Below are 19605 nucleotides of genomic sequence, written 5' to 3'. Positions count from 1 at the left end.
AAACTCAGGCTTTGTCTATGAGTGGATGAGAGTCGCCCAACTGTCCAAGCCTTACGCGATTTGAGGATATCTGCCATGTAATCAGCCTATGGGAAGGGCGGTAGGAATTGTTCTACACCTGTCCACTTGCAGACTTATAATCATTACCCTGAAACCTTCTACTATAAATAGAGGGTTCTCTCTCTCATTTTCGGGATTCAGATAAGAAACCCGCATTTCTGCAAGAAAGAAATTGACTTGATATTCTCTTTGAATAATCAATCACTTGTACTTCTGCTCGCTATTCACTATACGCGATCTCCTATAACCTCATATATATATAAAAGAACAGTGGACGTAGGATTAGCTTTAAGCATCCGAACCACTTTAAAAATCATCTTCCATTTACTTCATTGAATTTTCCATTCATGTGTAATTTCTAAGTCGGCTTAGCACTTTGCACGTGCGAGTCATTAGTGTCAAAATCAAGCATTAACACATCCATTTATAGGATTACATTAGATTGTTAAACCAACAGAAAAATATGTGTTGTTTAATTCTCTGCCTAAACTCGTCAGCTGTTTGACAGCCTGAAAGATACTTGATGCAAATTATAATATCATCTCCTTTCAAGTGTTCAGATGTCCCTTGGACTTATATTCGAGGACCCATTATTAGATTAGTGGCTCTCAGGATAGTTTATAGAATAGTTAATTATTCAAACTGAAATCACTTTGGGCTGTTTGTAGATTATTTAAAATATGATATTCAGAAAAACGATTTTAAATTGAGATGAGTTGGATTAAATAGAATATGATAGGATTCTATTCTATCTTAGTTTCACAACCTACTCTCACAACTCTTGATGTGGTAGCTTGTCATTGGTCAGCTCATAAAATGAGTTCTGCCAACCCATTTGCGAGCAAACAAATGATGAATTGTCATGTTGAAGGTTGTGAGAGAAAGTTATGGACCTATTATTATTGATTTTGAAAAACTATTTTAAGTTGAGTTGAGTTTGATTAAATAGAATATGATAAGATTCTAAGAATGTGTTTGGTATAATATTTGAAAATTATATCAGTGTTAGATAAAATGCTGAATAGTTGTTTAATACATTTTTGGAAAATATTTTCTGAAAATATTTAGATTGTTTTTTAACCCCATACGTTTGTTAATTTAACTAAACACCCCCAAAAAAAACTTTAAAAATTAACAAAACACCCCCCAAAAATGGAGACATCAATGGCCAGATCTCTGGTCATAGATCTAGTTGGAAATGGCAAGATTGACCAGATTCAACTTGTTGTGCGTCGTTCCCACGCTGACGGTTGACGGTGGTTGCTGGCTAAGGTGCTTTAATTAATTTTTAAACTTTTATTGTGGGGGATGTTTAGTTAAATTAACAAATATAGGGGGTTCAAATTATCTAAATTTTTGAGTTGAATAGAATAAGATCATAGAAACAAGTCCCCCCCTCTTTTCATTTTCAATAGAAAAATTCTTATTTGATTGGATTAATTTTCAGAATAATGATCCCAATAAGTAAACAAACATAGCCTAATGTATGCTCTGGTTTGTACTAGACCTGACATTACTTTTGCAATTAGCATGTTAGGAAGATATCAAAGTAATCCAGGTTTAGATCATTGGGGAGCTGCAAAGAAGGTCATGAGATATCTTTAAAGAACTAAAGGTTTCATGCTTACTTATAGATGGCCTGACGTTTTAGAAGTCATCGGATATTCAGACTCAGACTTCGCTGGCTATGTTGATTCTCTGAAATCAACATCCGGATATGTTTTTATGCTAGCTGGAGGTGCTATATCTTGGAGAAGTACCAAACAATCTTTGGTTGCCACTTTTGCTATGGAAGCTGAGTTTGTTTCCTGTTTTAAGGCTACTACATAGGGTATTTGGTTGAGATGTTTCATTTCTAGGCTTAGAGTTGTTGAGTCTATCTCTAGGCTAATAAGTTTATATTGTGACAATTCAGCTGCTGTGTTCTTTGCTAAGAATAATAAGAGTAGAAGTCGAAGTAAACACATCGACATTAAATACTTAGCAATAGGGGAGCACATTAAAGCCAAAGAAGTGCTCATTGACCACATACACATCAAGTAGATGATTGCTGATCCTTTGACAAAAAGCATGCCCCCAAAGACGTTCAAATATCATGTAATACAAATGGGACTACGTCCTACTTTGTCATTATGAGAGGTAATACTTTCATTCTATGAAACTTTGTAATTTAGTTTGTTTTCTCTTTTAAGTTGTATACATTTTAGTTGGAGACAAATAAACATTCTGGATGACCTAGAACAAACATTTGAGGTTTGTTCATAAAGTAATATTTCATATTTAAGCATTTATTTAGAAGAAGAAAATTGCATAGTACTACATGGAAGGTAGTACTTGTTTAAAAAGGACTTACCGCTATGATTCATGCAATTCTATTTTTCTAATTAAACATAAAGAACATAAAACTACTAGGTTGTGAATTGTATAATAAAAGTTTGGACCAAGTGGGAGAATGTTAGAATTTTAATTAATTAAAATTCATTGCCCTAAAATTACTATTTGGTCCTTCACTTTTATATATATTATTTTATATAAAAATTTAAACTACTGAGTAGTTTTCAGCAGTTATCCCTAACAGTTATCTTTGATGGAAAGACTTACGTAAAGGTGGAAAAAATGGGTCGGGTTAGGCGGGCCAACCCTAACTCAGCCCGTAAAAAAGAGGGCTCAAACTGAGCCCAACCCGCCAGCAACCCCCGGGCGGGCCCGGTTACACAAGGGTAACCCGGTGGCCCGCGGGTTGCTAATTTGTCCTCTTTGCAAGAGGCCCGCAACCCGGCGGGTTGCTGGCGGGTTGGCCCAAAAAAAAAAAAAAATAANACATGCTTTTCCAAGTGATTTGTCGTTATTCGGTCACGTTCGAAAAACAGTTCACCAACCGTTAATCCATACCAATGCCCCAGTGACATGACTATCATCGTCATCCGTACTTATATCAACTCATGATATCTTTCGGAAGCATCCGGTATGCCTACTGTGCAATATAGTTGCCCAAATTTATATTGCTTCCGTAAGGAACCCTTTTCGATAATTCATTTACCTATTAAATGAATCATCTGGACAATTCATATACATACTTTATTTTAAATGCATGACTGAATAAAGGAAGCAATTTACATATATGAATTGAAGAACTCTTTCTTCTATTATTTATGATATATATAGATACAAGACAAAATGCTCTGAAACCGACAACACGAATGGTTTCTAGGGCATACACTAATATACACTAACAATATAGGGGGTTAAAATGATCTAAATGTTTTGAGTTGAATAGAATAGGATAATAGAAACAAGTCCCCCCCCTTTTTTTCATTTTCAATAGAAAAAATCTTATTTGATTGGATTAATTTTCATAATAATGATCCCAATAAGTAAAGAAACACATTCTGTTTTTAAATTCAAATAGGATAATAGAAAAATGATTCAAAAGAGTAAAACAAACAGGGCTTGATATTTGGGATTTGAAATATACTATTCTTGATAGATATAGGAGGATTTCTTGTTGAGTTCGAACTAAATTCTACTAGAATTAAAGAAAGGAAATATGCATATCCTATTCGAGCCAACTTACGCACACCTTAATTAATCCCCGAGATCTTGGAATTGCCGGTCGGATAAGAGCCCCAGTGTAATACCCCATACGTTTTTTGTATAGAGTTTTATTAAACCTTTTTTTTTTATTTTGGGGGTAAAGTGTAAGAAATTGAAAATTTTGAGCAGTATAGTGTAATAGCTGAAATAAGTGGGGACTAAATTGAAAATTTTCAGATATTTGATGAACAGTGACCATTCAATGAAAAGAAAAATAAAGAAGAAGAAGAAGAAAAAAAAGAGAGGAAAAGAAGGGAGGAAAAGGAGAGAAAGAAAAGAGAGAAAAGGGAGCATGAAGAAGAAGAGAAGGAGAGGAAGAAGAAAAGAAAGACAAGAAAGAAGGGAGAGAAAGATTAAACCAATAATAGAGAGAGAGGAGAGAAGAGAACGACGGAGGTGGCTGGAAAAGTGGCCGTCGGCGAGCAAATTCCAGGGATCGCAAGAGCAAAGGGAGATTGAGCAAATGGGAGGTGAGTAAAGCATGATGTTTCCCTTTTGGTGATTTATGATTCAATGGGTTTAAAGAACTCTCTTTGGATTGCTTTGTCTATGATTTGGTATAAATTCACAAATACAAAACTAAAATAGGAAGATTGATTTCAATAATTTTGTGTGGGTAGAACATATACATGTTGTTCCTAAACAAAAATGGGTTAAAGATATGATTTTTGATAAAAGGGTTTATTGTGCAAAATCTCTCCATCTGGGATTCCGAAAATTGTTTACATGTTTTGGGTTTTTTATCATAGCTGAATTTTTAATATCTTGTTGTAGGCTTCTTGAGGAGTGTTTAGAAATTTATTTCACTCAAAAACTCGAAGGATTGAATTTTATATGGATTTTTGAAGTTGCCTTGTGAATTCTGGAATTTTCATTTTCTGCAGAACATGTATTTTTGGAAAATGATTTGATGTATCTATTCTTAACCAAATTGAGATATTTTTAATTCTAGTGAATCCTATATTTGTTTAGTTTAATATTGAAGAGTTTCGTGAAGTTTCGAATAAAGGTTAAATTGTTACAAATTTTCCAAGCGAGTAACCTCAATTCTGGAAACAGGGGGGCTGATTTGAATGAGTTGAAAGAAAATTGTGTTTTAAATAGTTATTGATTCTGGAATGACTTGAAAAAACTATGAGAACAACTTATGTGTCTCTAGAATGCCCCATTAAAATATGGGTTAAATTGATGAATGAAATTTTTATGAAAAATCTAAGAGCGACCGATGTTCGGTTATGAGACAATTTTGTTAAAGAAGAAGTTATGTTAATCTTTTGGTGTGTGAAGTGTCCAATGATTTTAATATTGAAGTGTTACCTTATGGGGACTTATGTATGGAGGATTTATTAGATTTTGTATATAGGGAGGCCTGCCCTAGGAACCAATCGTATCGTCAGTTTCAAGACATTATGTTTTGTATATATATATGTTAATGTATATATTTTGTATATACATTTTATGTTATCAATAGAAGAAAGTATTCTTATTTCACACGTGGTTTATTATTTCATTTATATACAAATCTTTAGAAGATCAAAATCATCAAAGTATTCCCTACATAGGTAATATTAATTGGGCAATAATATTACATAGTAAGTATGTTGAATGCCTCCGTAGAATATATATCATGTGATGGTATTAGTGTGGGTGATTATAAAAATTATATCACTAGGACATTAGCATAGATAAGCGGTTAGTGAACTGTTTATTGAATATGGTCATTTATGATGAATCACGTGGACATTCAATGATTTATCATAAGATAGTACTAGTATATTATTAATCCTTAGACCTGAGATATCACAGTTGGATTCTGCATAAACGCATATGGTTCATATGGTGTATAAGCACGAGGCTAATCATGTCATGTGTTAATAAGCCGATTTGGCCATGTGTTGTTTATGTGTGAGGACAAGTGTTAGTCAAGATGGGATCCATTGACTTGGTATAAATTGATATCAAGTTCCTAGACAAATGTCAAGATACATTAGAAAAGGGAAATCTCTGGCTGGGATATATAAAATGTTACTTGAAAGGTTGTTTCATGGTAACACGTTCCATATGTATTGATTGTCAATTTGATATAAAATTAAGATAAGGATTTTGACATAACATAAAGCCATTCTTAATTGGGATTAGACAAAGGAAAGATTTGATTATACAGCTCGTATGGTTATAAAAGGGTTCGTTGGAGTATATCTTCATTGTAACTTAGGGGTTATGGAGTATTGCTAGATGCCTACTGTAATCGGTGAGAGTTTTGTTTATAAAGATTTATGAAAAAACGTATTGAAATAGACTATAATATTGGACCCATGGCTAGGCCACAGTGAACCTAAGAGGTTACACATAAAAACTAAGGAGAATAGAGAAATAGCAAAATGATTATCCAAGGTTGGTTAGCACCTACCAAGGGTAATAAAGTTATTTATATTATTATTATTGAATTAGATTCAATGGAGGGTTATATTAGTTATTATGAATAATTTAAGAGTTAAATTGCTTATTGGAATTAAATTGAATTCTAATTCATAATTAATCATTTTCTTTATATTAAATTGGATTTAATAATGGGTTGTAATTGTAAACATATGAACAATTTAAGGGTTAAATTATTATGTAAACAATTTAAGAGTTAAATTGTTAATTGGGATTAAATGTTAATCCAATGTTATTATTTAAAGAAGTTTAACAACTTCATAATAATTGTGAAATTATTTACAACTCCAAAAACAATTATGGAATTGTTTAAGGAAGTCCAAAACAATTATTGAATTGTTTACAAGGCTACATATATAAAGAAAATGATAAATCAATTTTAGGGTAAAGACCAAAATTTCTAATAACCTTAAATGTCTCTCTTGGCCTAATTCTTCTTTTACCTTAGTGTGGATACTCTTTTGTTTAATTTCTTTTGAAATTAAAAGTCTCCTAGGTTGCTAAGGACTTGAGGTAACAAGTTATACCTTGTTTGCAATTTGATTGAATTTTTTTTTGCAAAATATGAATATACGTGTTATAGTATCACATGCGTCATTCTACATGTATTCCATCTTTTAGCGGGGGCATTGTTAGAAGATTTCAATCATTTTTCGACTTGAGGGTTGAGCTCCAAACTGTGAGTGGAAAAATCTAAAACTCGAACTTTCATTTTAACAAAGTTTTCTCTAAATGCTTATTTATAATTGTTTATTGTTTTAAATTGCCTAATATGTTTTATTTCTTTATATAAATGAGCTTTATTGCAATTTTATTGTTGGATTTTATTGATTGACATGAGAAAGATGGAATTTTGATACTTTTGGGCAATAGTTTGAAAAGAAATGAAAATGGGTTGAAATTGTTAGATTTGAAAACATTTGATAACTTGCATTTATATTTTTAAGTTATGAAATTATTATATAGTCATGAGAAAAAAATGTTTTGAGAATAAGTATGAGATGTTAATGGTTTTCAAACCACCCGATGTAGTACCCATCCCCCTCATGATATTGATTTGATTCTATGCATGCCTATGATTGATCATTTGTTAGCCCAAGTGGGTTGAAGGCCCGGGCGAGGCAGATATCATTGCACAAGATTTGATATTACCAGCCCAAGTGGGTTGAAGGCCTGAGCGAGGCAGATATCGCCACACATGATTTGGTTTGCTGACCCAAGTGGGTCAAAGGCCTGAGCGAGGCAGATATCGCTACATAGAATATGATTTTGCTGGCCCGAGTGATGCTTGGACTCACTAGGTCGAAGGCTTGAGCGGTGACTAATTCTGCCTAGCAGGATGAATTTAGTGGTTCAACCCGTGTGCTGTTAGATCTTGCCGGGTTTGACGGATTTACCCTGGGTACTAGTTGGGTGAGAGTTTTCACATGTGATTGAGAGATGGTTTGGATATATATNTCACGGAGTAGTTAAAAATTAAGTTAAATGATAACTCGGCATCAAACTATAAAGTTATCACTCGACTTAAAAGCTTGTAATTTGATGCTTACAGAAGCTTTAAAGTAATCAGATTGCCTATCTCCTTGGGTATGCTGCCGGTTAAATTGTTCCACATAAAATTCCTGGACAAATGAAGTTAAAAAGCTAACTAAATTGATTAACAAATGGATGAAGGTTCATGGCAGAACAAGATATCATCAAGATGAGACGCAGAATGACATGACTCACAATACGGTCATATGAGAAAACAACCCAAGTGACGGAGCTAGTTTCCCAGAAAGTTTCATGTTTAGCAACCGCCTGTATTGCGAGAGAAACCAAGAAAAAAAAGAAAAACCAGAAAATGTATTAGTCCAAACAATCCATCAGTGTGTTCAATTTATAAATGTGAAATCTACTGTATGCATAAATCGTCATATTTATCAACTTACAGTTCTTGGACATGGAGATGGCCATCATTTGGATCCATTAAGCAGATTACTCCGGTCCAATTTGATACACATGGATCAGTCTTTTTCCAGCTATTGAGATTTTTCCCTGTATCTTTGAGTGCTCGGCGGACAGCTTGCAAAGCATTAACTGTATTCATAGTTCAGCACATACATAATTTTTCAAAGAGATTAAGAATCCAATAAAAGAAAATTAACTCCATGTTTTGAGTTTCCCTTAACAAAAATCACAGAGAAACCAACCTTCCAATGGATGAGTAATCTGTGCAGAAGCAAGTTGCAGAAAGTGACATGGAAGTAGAACAAGTATGATCCCAATTAGGGAAAATCTCCACCTTGGCATCTATGCAACAAGAAATTTTACACTTTCAGTTAAACTACATCGAAAATTAAGAGATACGCTAAAATGGCTAGTCGAAAAGCAGAACAAACCATACTTTGCAGAAGAAGCATGAAGGTTGACGTAAAGAGAGGATGAAAGCCATTTTATGCATGGAATATATGGGTGAGCTCAGATTGGGAGAAGATTGAGTCAGGAAATTATAATTTTTGCTAAACAAAGTAAATGGATTCGGTGAGTTGGCACTTCCCAGGTTGGGATTATTTTGGAGTAATGGAGATTAAGACTTTAGGATCTAGGTCGGAGACGACATTGTCTTTCAAGTAACTAAGGCGCCATATTCCAACTTCCTTACAGGATTTTAAAAAGCCCTATAATTATTATAAATTGTACATAAAGAGAAAGATTGCTGGAGAAAATTACTATTTCATAGTGCATTTTAAAATGTAGTTGATTTAAAGCTTCAAATAATTCAGTGGAAACATCTCTTTCAAAGTGTTTTCATTTTAATGGGTGAAAATGACAGATAACAAGAACCTGTCAATGAAGGGCCTTCTACAAATTCATGTGCAGCTATTTGGATATAAATTGACAATTTTCTTTCAGAATTTATGCATATCCATTAATTATACAACTACCCAGTTGGCCAGTCCTTAAAAACTCCTGTTCTTGGTGCACATAAAGCCAAGTCTACAGATTTGATAGCCACTCAAATTGTGGCCATTTATGGTGTCACCTTTCTGAAAACTGTTGCTGTAATATACTTGGTCAAGTTAGTGCCCTTTCATGAATAAATGATTTCATCTTGTTATGCCTAAAAAATCAGGGTTAACATGAGCTTACGTCAGCTAACACCAATAAGAGTTTAGGAAGGTTTTATATCATCCTGGAGCTACCACATTGTCAAAAAGATAGAAGGAGTACAGTTGTCATCAACTTGACAGACTTGAGCTTTATCTACGAGTGGATGGGAGTAGCCCACCTGTCCAAGCCTTGTGCGATTTGAAGATATTTGCCATGTAATCAACCAATGGGAAGGGCGGTAGGAATTGTACTACACCTGCCTACTTGTAGACTTGTAATCATTACCCTGAAACCTTCTACTATAAATACAGGACTCCCCCTCTTATTTTCGAGATTCTGATAAGAAACCCACATTTTGATTGTAACATTTTTATTCTAAAAACACTCATAATATGCGAGAAATAAACTAACTTGATATTCTCTCTGAATAATCAATCACTTGTACCTTTACTCGCTATTCAATATACGCGACCTCCTGTAATCTCATATATATAAAAGAACAATGGACGTAGGATTCACTTTAAGCATCCAAACCACTTTAAAAATCATCTTTCATTTACTTCATTGTATTTTTCATTCACGTGTAATTTTTAAACCAGTTTAACACTTTGCACGTACGAATTATTAGTGTCAAAATCAAGCATTAACATATCCATTTATAGGATTACATTAGCTTGTTAAACCGACATAAAAATCTGAGTTATTTAATTCTCTGCCTAAACTCGTCAGTTGTTTCATAGCCTGGAAGATACTTAATGCAAATTATAATATCATGTCCTTTCAAGTGTTCAGATGTCCCCTGGACTTATATTTGGGGACCCATTATTAGATTAGTGGCTCTCAAGATAGTTTATAGAATAGTTAAATATTCAAACTTAAATCACTTTGGGTTATTTGGTAGATTATTTAAAATATGATATTCAGAAAAAAGATTTTAAGTTGAGATGAGTTGGATTAGATAGAATATGATAGGATTCTATTCTATCTTAGGTTCACAACTTACTCTCATAACTCTTGATGTAACAGCTTGTCATTGGTCAGCTCACAAAATGAGTCCTATCAATCCATTTGCGAGCAAACAAATGATGAACTGTCATGTCACAGGTAGACCTATTATTATTGATTCTGAAAAACTATTTTAAGTTGAGTTGAGTTAGATTAAATAGAATAGGATAAAATTCTAAGAATATGTTTGGTATAATATTTAAAAATTATATCAGAGTTAGATAAAATGTTGAATAGTTGTTTAATAAATTTTTGGAAAACATTTTCTGAAAATATCTAGATTATTTATTTTTTAACTCCCTATATTTGTTAATTTAACTAAACACCCCCACAATAAAACTTTAAAAATTAACAAAACACCCCCCAAAAATGGAGACATCAATGGCCAAATCTCTGGTCATAGATCTGGTTGGAAATGGCAAGATTGACTAGATCCAACTNGTGAAATGTTTTTAGAAATGATATGTTGAAACATGAGTATTGATTTGTTTACCATAATAGTTTTCAGAAAGAAGTTTTGCAATGAGAGACTTCAGCATTTGTTATGAAAGATGGCTTATATTATAAAATGTGTTTATGGAAATGAAATTTTATAAGCATGAATGTTTTTATTATATATTGAAATGTTTTATTACATACTAACCCATTCCCCACTCACTGAGCATTTCTAGCTCACCCCTCATTTTCAAATGTTTTTCTTCCCCTCCCCTCCCCCCCCAGAGGTCAAGAAGGAGATCGTGCAGAGGAGTGAATCCCACTCAAGGTTGGGCCCACACGACTTTATTTCATCATATGTTCCATAGTTGTGTTTCATTTTCTACTGCAAAGTTTATGTTTCTTCATCATGTATTTATTTCATGTTTTGGATTGTAAAAGACATGGAAAAATCTGATACCATACGTTTATTTTGTAAAAGAAAATTCAGTTGCATTTATTTATTTGCAAATGATGTTATATTTATTTGTGAGAACAAAAATGAGTGTTTATAAATATTTTAGCTAAAAAAGTTTTATGATGTTTTAATTCATAAATAAGTTTTTCATAGTTTTACACATGGCACGTCTTGTTCACCCGAGTCTCATAGGTGTGCCCGAAGCCTATGGGATAGGGAGGGTCGGGACAGGTCGTGTCACCCAATGGTCAACTCTATTAGTGCCTAGGAAGACTCAAACTTAAGAGCTCATGAAACCTCCTTTTGCTATCATCAGGCGACCCAGTAGTGGTTCATAACAAAGAATGTTCGCTACAAATCCCAAGGTAAATTTGCTGTTACTAAAGTGAATTTCTAAATAAGTATTTTTAAAATTTGTATTACATTAGCAGAGTAGTTGGGACGTGTAATAAATTTTAGAGATTTCATAATGAAATTTCGCACCGGTAAAAGTAAACATACCTCTCATATAGAGAGTCAAACAATATAAACCCTTGTGTATACGGTTTGATTTATCCTACCCTTTGTTTACTTAATTTTATCGATTTTGTAGGGATTAAGGCTAGTAGTTAGAATAATAAATCCCATTATTTACTTAATCACATAGTTTAGATTATGTTAGGATCCCACATTGGAAAGGAAAAGGTGGGCATGTGGGTTATAAAGAAATTGGACACCCTCCCTTGGCAAGCCAGTTTTCCAAGGAAAGTTTTATTCAATCCCACAAAAGGTTCATTGCTCAACCCAATTCCTACAAAATGCCCATTGCCTAGCCAATTAATATCAATGGGAGTGGGTTCTTATCAATTGGTATCAGAGCATGATTCTACGTCCACGTGGACATCACCTACGTGGCAAGTTGACCTTGGGCCTAAGCTGCTACCTGAAGAAAGGGCATGGAGGCCCAAGGGAAAGAGGATCTGCGTAGTCACCCAAGGGGTAAAGAGGCCGACGAGGGTAAAGAGGCCGACATGGACGTCAGTTGTGGAAGCGTGGTGGTGTGTTAGGATCCCACATTAGAAAGGTGGCAGACTGACCTTGGGCCCGGGCTGTTATCCTGAGAAAGAGCATGGAGGACAGATGGAAATGGGATCCGCGTAGTTACCTAAGGAGTAAAGAGGCCGACGTTGACGTCAGCTACTGACGCGTGGTGGTGTGTTAGGATCCCACATTGGAAAAGAAAAGGGTGGACATGTGAGTTATAAAGCGCTTGAACATCCTCTCTTGGCAAGCCGGTTTTCTAAAGAGAGTTCGAGCCAAGCCTACAAAGGGCCTATTGCCCAAACCAATTCCGTATAAAAGGCCCATTACCCAGCCATTTAATATCAATTTGGGAGTGGGTACCTACCTCCGAGTCCTTTTATTTGTTTCTATGGAAAGTTCTTTACAGATGAACAAATATACAAGTGGCTCTAACAAAAAAGCATAAATATACAAACTGATACACACATAAATCAGAGTTCACTTTATTTCTGCAAAAAGGAGATATAATAACAGTAGTAATAGTGATTCTAGATATTAAAGTTCCATAAAGAAACTAGTGGGAATCAGCGAGGCCTGATGGTGGGGACAACACCACTAACAAGGTCGCTTCCAGCTTCAGGAAAGTCACCAGACACGTATGAGTTTCTTTCGGAATAGAGACTGGATAGAGAGATGATGTGGGATTCCTGAGGATCCTGAGGCTGAGATATTGAATCTGTTAGGATAGTTTTGATTCTGGAAGCATTGAAGAAGGTTCTCTAATTCTCTCACCACTTCCAGCATTGAAGGTCGACGCTCTGTCTCATCCTCACAACACTTGAGGGCTAATGCCATAAATCTTTTGAGACATTCGGAGTATGGACCCATGCCGGTCTATATAGAGTGCATCATCCCAGATGACATGCTGAATTACCTGTTGTTGCATTTAATCATGGCATCTTTCAGACGTTAGTGTGTGAACGAAGGCATATTGAAGAGTGCTGGGAAAAAAGTTAAAAAAAAAAAAAAAAAAAAATCGAAGTAACTTCTTGACAATGTTTCTACCATGAGAAATAGGCTTCATTCCTGTCAACAACTCAAGAAAAACAATTCAAGGCTATAAACATCACTCTCATCGGTTAACTGGTGAGTGAGGAAGTACTGGGGTCAAGGTAGCCCTGCAATAGGAAGATAAAGTGGGTTTCAAATTCACTCGAAAATTGAAGCATAGGTTGTCAGTGTTCTATCATTTAAAGGATCGATATGAGAAAGATGACTTGAGAAATCAAATTCATAACTGGGTTTCAATAATGTACTTACTGGGTGCCTCTCACAGCAGTGAACACATGACCTTCACCTCCTGAATCAGTTGGAACTGGTGCAAGCTTTGAGATTCCGAAGTCAGAAACTTTTGCAGTAAATTTGGAGTCCAAATATGTTGTGCCTGATATCTCTGTGGAGATGGGTGGGTCAGCTCTTGATGGAGGTAGATATGCCCTGGCTGAACCCAATGCATATGCAATTCACTGGCGAAACTCATAGGATTTCGGAATCTACCTGTCATAACACCAACAATATCAAAATCACATCATGATATAGTTTGCAAGAGGTTAGAACCAAAACAAGTTTGCAATAGTAAACTGGGGAAAAAATCGTAGGATTTATATAAGGAGGTCATCAACAGAACCATTAGGCATAAACTCATATACTAAAATCTGCAAACACAAAATCAAAGATATTTTGAGTATTAGCAGTTATGAAGTCACTACCTACTATAAATTATCTTATTTTACTGAGCAATTTTATTTGTTCTAAAATCAAGGCATGTTATGAGGAGAGTATCAAAAATTTTCTGATAATGCATATATTTTCAGAAGTGGCAATGGATAAAGTACCTGCTCGACTCTTCATCACAATATCCAACCAATGAAACGAGGTGCGATGATGTACACGTGACAATATTTTATTTCAGTTAGGAATTCTCCTCACCTGAAAGGATCCTTGCGGTGCCCTCTGATTGCCACAGCTGTGCCATGTCCAAAATGCCTTTTAAACCTTTCCATAGCCTCCTTGACCAACTAGACTGGACTCACTAAAGCCACTGGTAGCCTTTTCAAGTTCTGGGAAACTAAATCCCTTGACACTTGCAGCTTTGATTGGAATTTTTGCAGCTGTTAAAAAAACATCATTTAGCTTCTAAATATAAAAACAAGAGAAGGTAGCCCTTCGATCAAGGCAAATACAAAAGAAACTTACTGACTGTTTCTTCGAAACCCTCTGCTTGTGTTTTGATTTCCTTTTGTAGAACATAAACAACAAGACCAAAGATATTGCAATTAGGCCAGCAATGGACCCTAACACAATTCCAATCACAGCACCTTGCTCATGCTGATTTTGATCTTCGAGAATGACTGCAAACAAGACAGGTTTGAGAACCCTTGCACTTAAGTTTAAGAAATGCAACCAAATATGATTAACTATAATATTAAATACAAAATTTTGCTACCATGAAATGAGTAATACTCTTAGGTAGATCCATTGAGATAGTGATAAGTAAATAGTAATCCACAAGAATAAGCAGGCCAGAAATGGAACTGGAACTAAATTTTAATGGAAAATTTTGCAGCTTGAGATTACCATCTGCTAAGGTCCATGGCGAGTAAAATGATCAGTTCAATGGGCAAAGACATCCATCAAAGAAAGAGTAAATGTAGCAATTGGTCCATAATCCGATTGACCTCACTCTGTTAAATTCATTGGTAGTATTTGATATACTGAGGAAAAACCTTTAAGGTAATCAATAGCCTACGACCATTTTGCCATAAAAGTGAGTTGATAAGTAGTTGATAACGATTAAGCCAAGACTGGAGGTCACTTCCAGCACCAAATGCATTCATGTATGGGGGAAAATCGGATATGCAAGGACTTTTCAAAAGTACATCAACTCAAGGGGCAGAGCACAGAAGCAGGAAGCAGGTGATTCTGGGACATATCCATATACAAACTTGCGGACAGGACTGTGGGAGGCAGGGTAGGATTAGAACTGTTATTGAGGTTCCAGAAACCTTCCATCTCCGATATTGGGTCCACAGAATTGAACTATATTGAATTCGTTTGTACTTGTACAAATAGGATTGCCCTGAAGCCTAAGCAGTCCAAAAAATTGCAAATGATAGTCAAATAAACTTCTTACATGGTTTCTATTTGCAAAGACTACAAATATCACCTAATGGTGACATTTGAAGGAGATCTATGTACCGAAACATTTGTAAGCGAATTATTCTGGAAATCCCTGCAAGAAAAACATAGAAACAAAGAAGTCTTATGAGAATTCAGGTAACTAGAATTGGAGTATTGATGTTGACCACTGTTCCTGATGTAGTTAATCTCAAAACTAAGCAAATAAAAAACCATAAACTTTTTCTGTCTTACAAGGTAAGTGTCACATTGCACGAAAAATAACATTCAAATATGATGGAGGGACACTGCCAAATGTTGGAGGGAACACTGCCACTCAAATTATTGTTTTCAAGTGACCTGCAATAATACAAACTAGCTTTATTAATTATTCATATGGAAGATATAAACTGCCATTCTTAAGTACTATGTGGAAGATAAATTTCTAAACCGCATATATCTTTTCTTATTGAGGAATTCTTAAGATTTTCAAATTAAAAAAAAAAAAAAATTGAGTAAAATGAGGAGAGCCTCTTACAGTCTTGGAGATGAGTAAAGCCTGAAAAATTTGAGGGGATAGGCCACTAAGCATATTATTGGATAGATACTGCAACATTGAAAAACAAAACAAGTATTTTATCATATCAATGTAAAAGAAATTCATATAAGCAATAGCAAGAGATATTTATGCATGTATATATGAAAAAATGTAGCACGTGAAGGAACTTTGAACATGGACAATGACATACAATGTGATATTTTTGGCAAGCTTATGTTGGTATGCTTCGGTAAGTTGATTCGAGTAAGATCTCTGTAACATGAAAAGTAATCGAGGTCAGATATAAGATGAATCCAACTCTTAAGAAAGTCTTTAGTATATCTGCTAGAGCTGGTTATGTAAATTAAGCAATTTTTCAAATCAATACTTGGAATTGTGCACAGAGGATAATCATATAAATGCGAATGACAAATAGTGGAGATAAATTTATTTGACTAGCTTTGTTCAAATAAAGATATAACCATCATTATTGCAAAGAAATTATCAACAAATTCCTGCAGACTTAAAGTAAAGAGGTTTGGTACCTGCTTAAATCAGGAATAGTTCCTTGCAATCTGCAGTTCCTAAGACTCCTGTGAGTTGAAAGGAAAGAAATAAGCACAATGTTATTGATCCTTCAGTTTTGTGTACCTCCTTGCCATAGTATATTTTAGCACTTGGCAGTGCTAAATAAAAAATAAAGAAAAAAATCCGGGAAGGGAGAGAGATTACAGCTTCACCAGGTTGGGCATGTTTTATAAGAATTGGAATACGGTACCTTCAAAGTTGTTGTTATCAAGTTGTCTGGCAACAATAGGGTTATTAGCCACAGACCAAAAGGTTTGAGATCGGAGTATGATGTCATTACACAAGAGAATTTGAAGGAACGGTGACTTACCAAATCATCAGGTGTTGGCATCCTGGAAAATTCTTGCGGAAGATACCCTGATAAGTTGTTATTGTCCAACAGGCTGCAAATTAAATGTTCGAAATATTATGTCATTGCAACAACAGAAACATAATTATTGTGTAAAGCAACATCAATAAAAATGTAATGAACTCACAAGTGTAAGAGTTGAGGGAATGCAGAAAGCTCTGGGAATCTGACCACTGATTGAGTTGTTGTTCAAATGACTGCAATTAAAAACATCATGAATAATTGCTTTATTAAAGTATTTGGCTAACAGAAGGCACTTACAAGTGTCCGGCACTGGTCATATTGCCAAAGTTTTGGCAGTGGTCCAGAAATATGTTAATGTCCAGGTTTAATATTGTTACTAGAAAGAGAACCAAGTCATCTGGTATAGGCCCTGATATTGATTCCGCTCAGAGCCTGCATGCAAATGAAAAATACACTTCCGTATATAGGTTCGAAATTTCACGGAGTAGTTAAAATTAAGTTAAATGATAACTCGGCATCAACTATAAAGTTATCACTCGACTTAAAAGCTTGTAATTGATGCTTACAGAAGCTTTAAAGTAATCAGATTGCTATCTCCTTGGGTATGCTGCCGGTGTAAATTGTTTCCACATAAAATTCCTGGACAAATGAAGTTAAAAAGCTAACTAAATTGATTACAATGGATGAAGGTTCATGGCAGAACAAGATATACAAGTGAGACGCAGAATGACATGACACAATACGGTCATATGAGAAAACAACCCAAGTGACGGAGCTAGTTTCCCAGAAAGTTTCATGTTTAGCAACGCTGTATTGCGAGAGAAACCAAGAAAAAAAAGAAAAACCAGAAAATGTATTAGTCCAAACAATCCATCAGTGTGTTCAATTTATAAATGTGAAATCTACTGTATGCATAAATCGTCATATTTATCAACTTACAGTTCTTGGACATGGAGATGGCCATCATTGGATCCATTAAGCAGATTACTCCGGTCCAATTTGATACACATGGACAGTCTTTTCCAGCTATCGAGATTTTTCCCGTATCTTGAGTGCTCGGCGGACAGCTTGCAAAGCATTAACTGTATTCATAGTTCAGGACAGACATAATTTTTCAAAGAGATTAAGAATCCAATAAAAGAAAATTAACTCCATGTTTGAGTTTCCCTTAACAAAAATCACAGAGAAACCAAACTTCCAATGGATGGTAATCTGTGCAGAAGCAAGTTGCAGAAAGTGACATGGAAGTAGAACAAGTATGATCCCAATTAGGGAAAATCTCCACCTTGGCATCTATGCAACAAGAAATTTTACACTTTCAGTGTAAACTACATCGAAAATTAAGAGATACGCTAAAATGGCTAGTCGAAAAGCAGAAAAAAACATACTTGCAGAAGAAGCATGAAGGTTGACGTAAAGAGAGGATGAAAGCCATTTTATGCATGGAATATATGGGTGAGCCAGATTGGGAGAAGATTGAGTCAGGAAATTATAATTTTTGCTAAACAAGTAATGGATTCGGTGAGTTGGCACTTCCCAGGTTGGGATTATTTTGGAGTAATGGAGATTAGACTTTAGGATCTAGGTCGGAGACGACATGTCTTTCAAGTAACTAAGGCGCCATATTCCAACTTCCTTACAGGATTTTAAAAGCCCTATAATTATTATAAATTGTACATAAAGAGAAAGTGTGCTGGAGAAAATACTATTTCATAGTGCATTTTAAAATGTAGGTGATTTAAGCTTCAAATAATTCAGTGGAAACATCTCTTTCAAAGTGTTTTCATTTTAATGGGTGAAAATGACAGATAACAAAGAACCTGTCACTGAAGGGCCTTCTACGAATTCATGTGCAGCATTTGGATATAAATTGACAATTTTTTCTTCAGAATTCATGCATATCCATTAATATACAACCACCCAGTTGGCCAGTCCTTAAAAACCCTGTTCTTGGTGCACATAAAGCCAAGTCTACAGATTTGATAGCCACTCAAATGTGGCCATTTATGGTGTCACCTTTCTGGAAAACTGTTGCTGTAATATACTTGGTCAAGTTAGTGCCCTTTCATGAAAAATGATTTCATCTTGTATGCCTAAAAAATCAGGGTTAACATGAGCTTACGTCAGCTAACACCAATAAGAGTTTAGGAAGGTTTTATATCATCCTGGAGCTACCACATTGTCAAAAAGATAGAAGGATACAGTTGTCATCAACTTGACAGACTTGAGCTTATCTACGAGTGGATGGGAGTAGCCCACCTGTCCAAGCCTTGTGCGATTTGAAGATATTTGCCATGTAATCAACCAATGGGAGGGCGGTAGGAATTGTACTACAACTGCCTACTTGTAGACTTGTAATCATTACCCTGAAACTTCTACTATAAATACAGGACTCCCCCTCTTATTTTCGAGATTCTGATAAGAAACCCACATATTTGATTGTAACATTTTTATTCTAAAAACACTCATAATATGCGAGAAATAAACTAACTTGATATTCTCTCTGAATATCAATCACTTGTACCTTTACTCGCTATTCAATATACGCGACCTCCTGTAAACTCATATTATAAAGAACAATGGACGTAGGATTCACTTAAGCATCCAAAAAACACTTTAAAAATCATCTTTCATTTACTTCATTGTATTTTTCATTCACGTGTTTTTAAACCCGTTTAACACTTTGCACGTACGAATCATTAGTGTCAAAATCAAGCATTAACATATCCATTATAGGATTACATTAGCTTGTTAAACCGACATAAAAATCTGAGTATTTAATTCTCTGCTAAAATCGTCAGTTGTTTCATAGCCTGGAAGATACTTAATGCAAATTATAATATCATGTCCTTTCAAGTGTTCAGATGTCCCTGGACTTATATTTGGGGACCCATTATTAGATTA

The 19605-nt window shown here is 35.0% G+C and overlaps 1 protein-coding gene across 1 annotated transcript; it reads right to left on the bottom strand.

The window, feature by feature from the left end:
• Positions 1–7617: 7617 nt before the first annotated feature.
• Positions 7618–8392, bottom strand: LOC116129962 (probable LRR receptor-like serine/threonine-protein kinase At5g37450). The gene is made up of 4 exons (XM_031415707.1): positions 8286–8392; positions 8025–8172; positions 7822–7893; positions 7618–7715 (listed from the first exon to the last, which is right to left on the bottom strand). The coding sequence occupies exons 1-4, from the start codon at positions 8383–8385 to the stop codon at positions 7640–7642; spliced, it is 396 nt and encodes a 131-aa protein (XP_031271567.1). The 5' UTR covers positions 8386–8392; the 3' UTR covers positions 7618–7639.
• Positions 8393–19605: the final 11213 nt, after the last annotated feature.

This window comes from Pistacia vera, unplaced genomic scaffold, assembly GCF_008641045.1.
Source record: "Pistacia vera cultivar Batoury unplaced genomic scaffold, PisVer_v2 Contig216, whole genome shotgun sequence".
In the NCBI taxonomy this organism is placed as follows: Eukaryota; Viridiplantae; Streptophyta; class Magnoliopsida; order Sapindales; family Anacardiaceae; genus Pistacia; species Pistacia vera.
The sequence above is the reverse complement of the archived record's forward strand: the minus strand, read 5'-3'. Positions and strand labels throughout refer to the sequence as shown.

Coding starts and splice junctions, on each gene's coding strand:
- LOC116129962 (XM_031415707.1), bottom strand. CDS start 8,385: ATGCCAAGGTGGAGATTTTCCCTAATTGGGATCATACTTGTTCTACTT. Junction 8,173..8,285: donor GATTACTCATCCATTGGAAG/GTTGGTTTCTCT, acceptor CTATGAATACAG/TTAATGCTTTGCAAGCTGTC. Junction 7,716..7,821: donor TTTTCTCATATGACCGTATT/GTGAGTCATGTC, acceptor TCATTTGTCCAG/GAATTTTATGTGGAACAATT.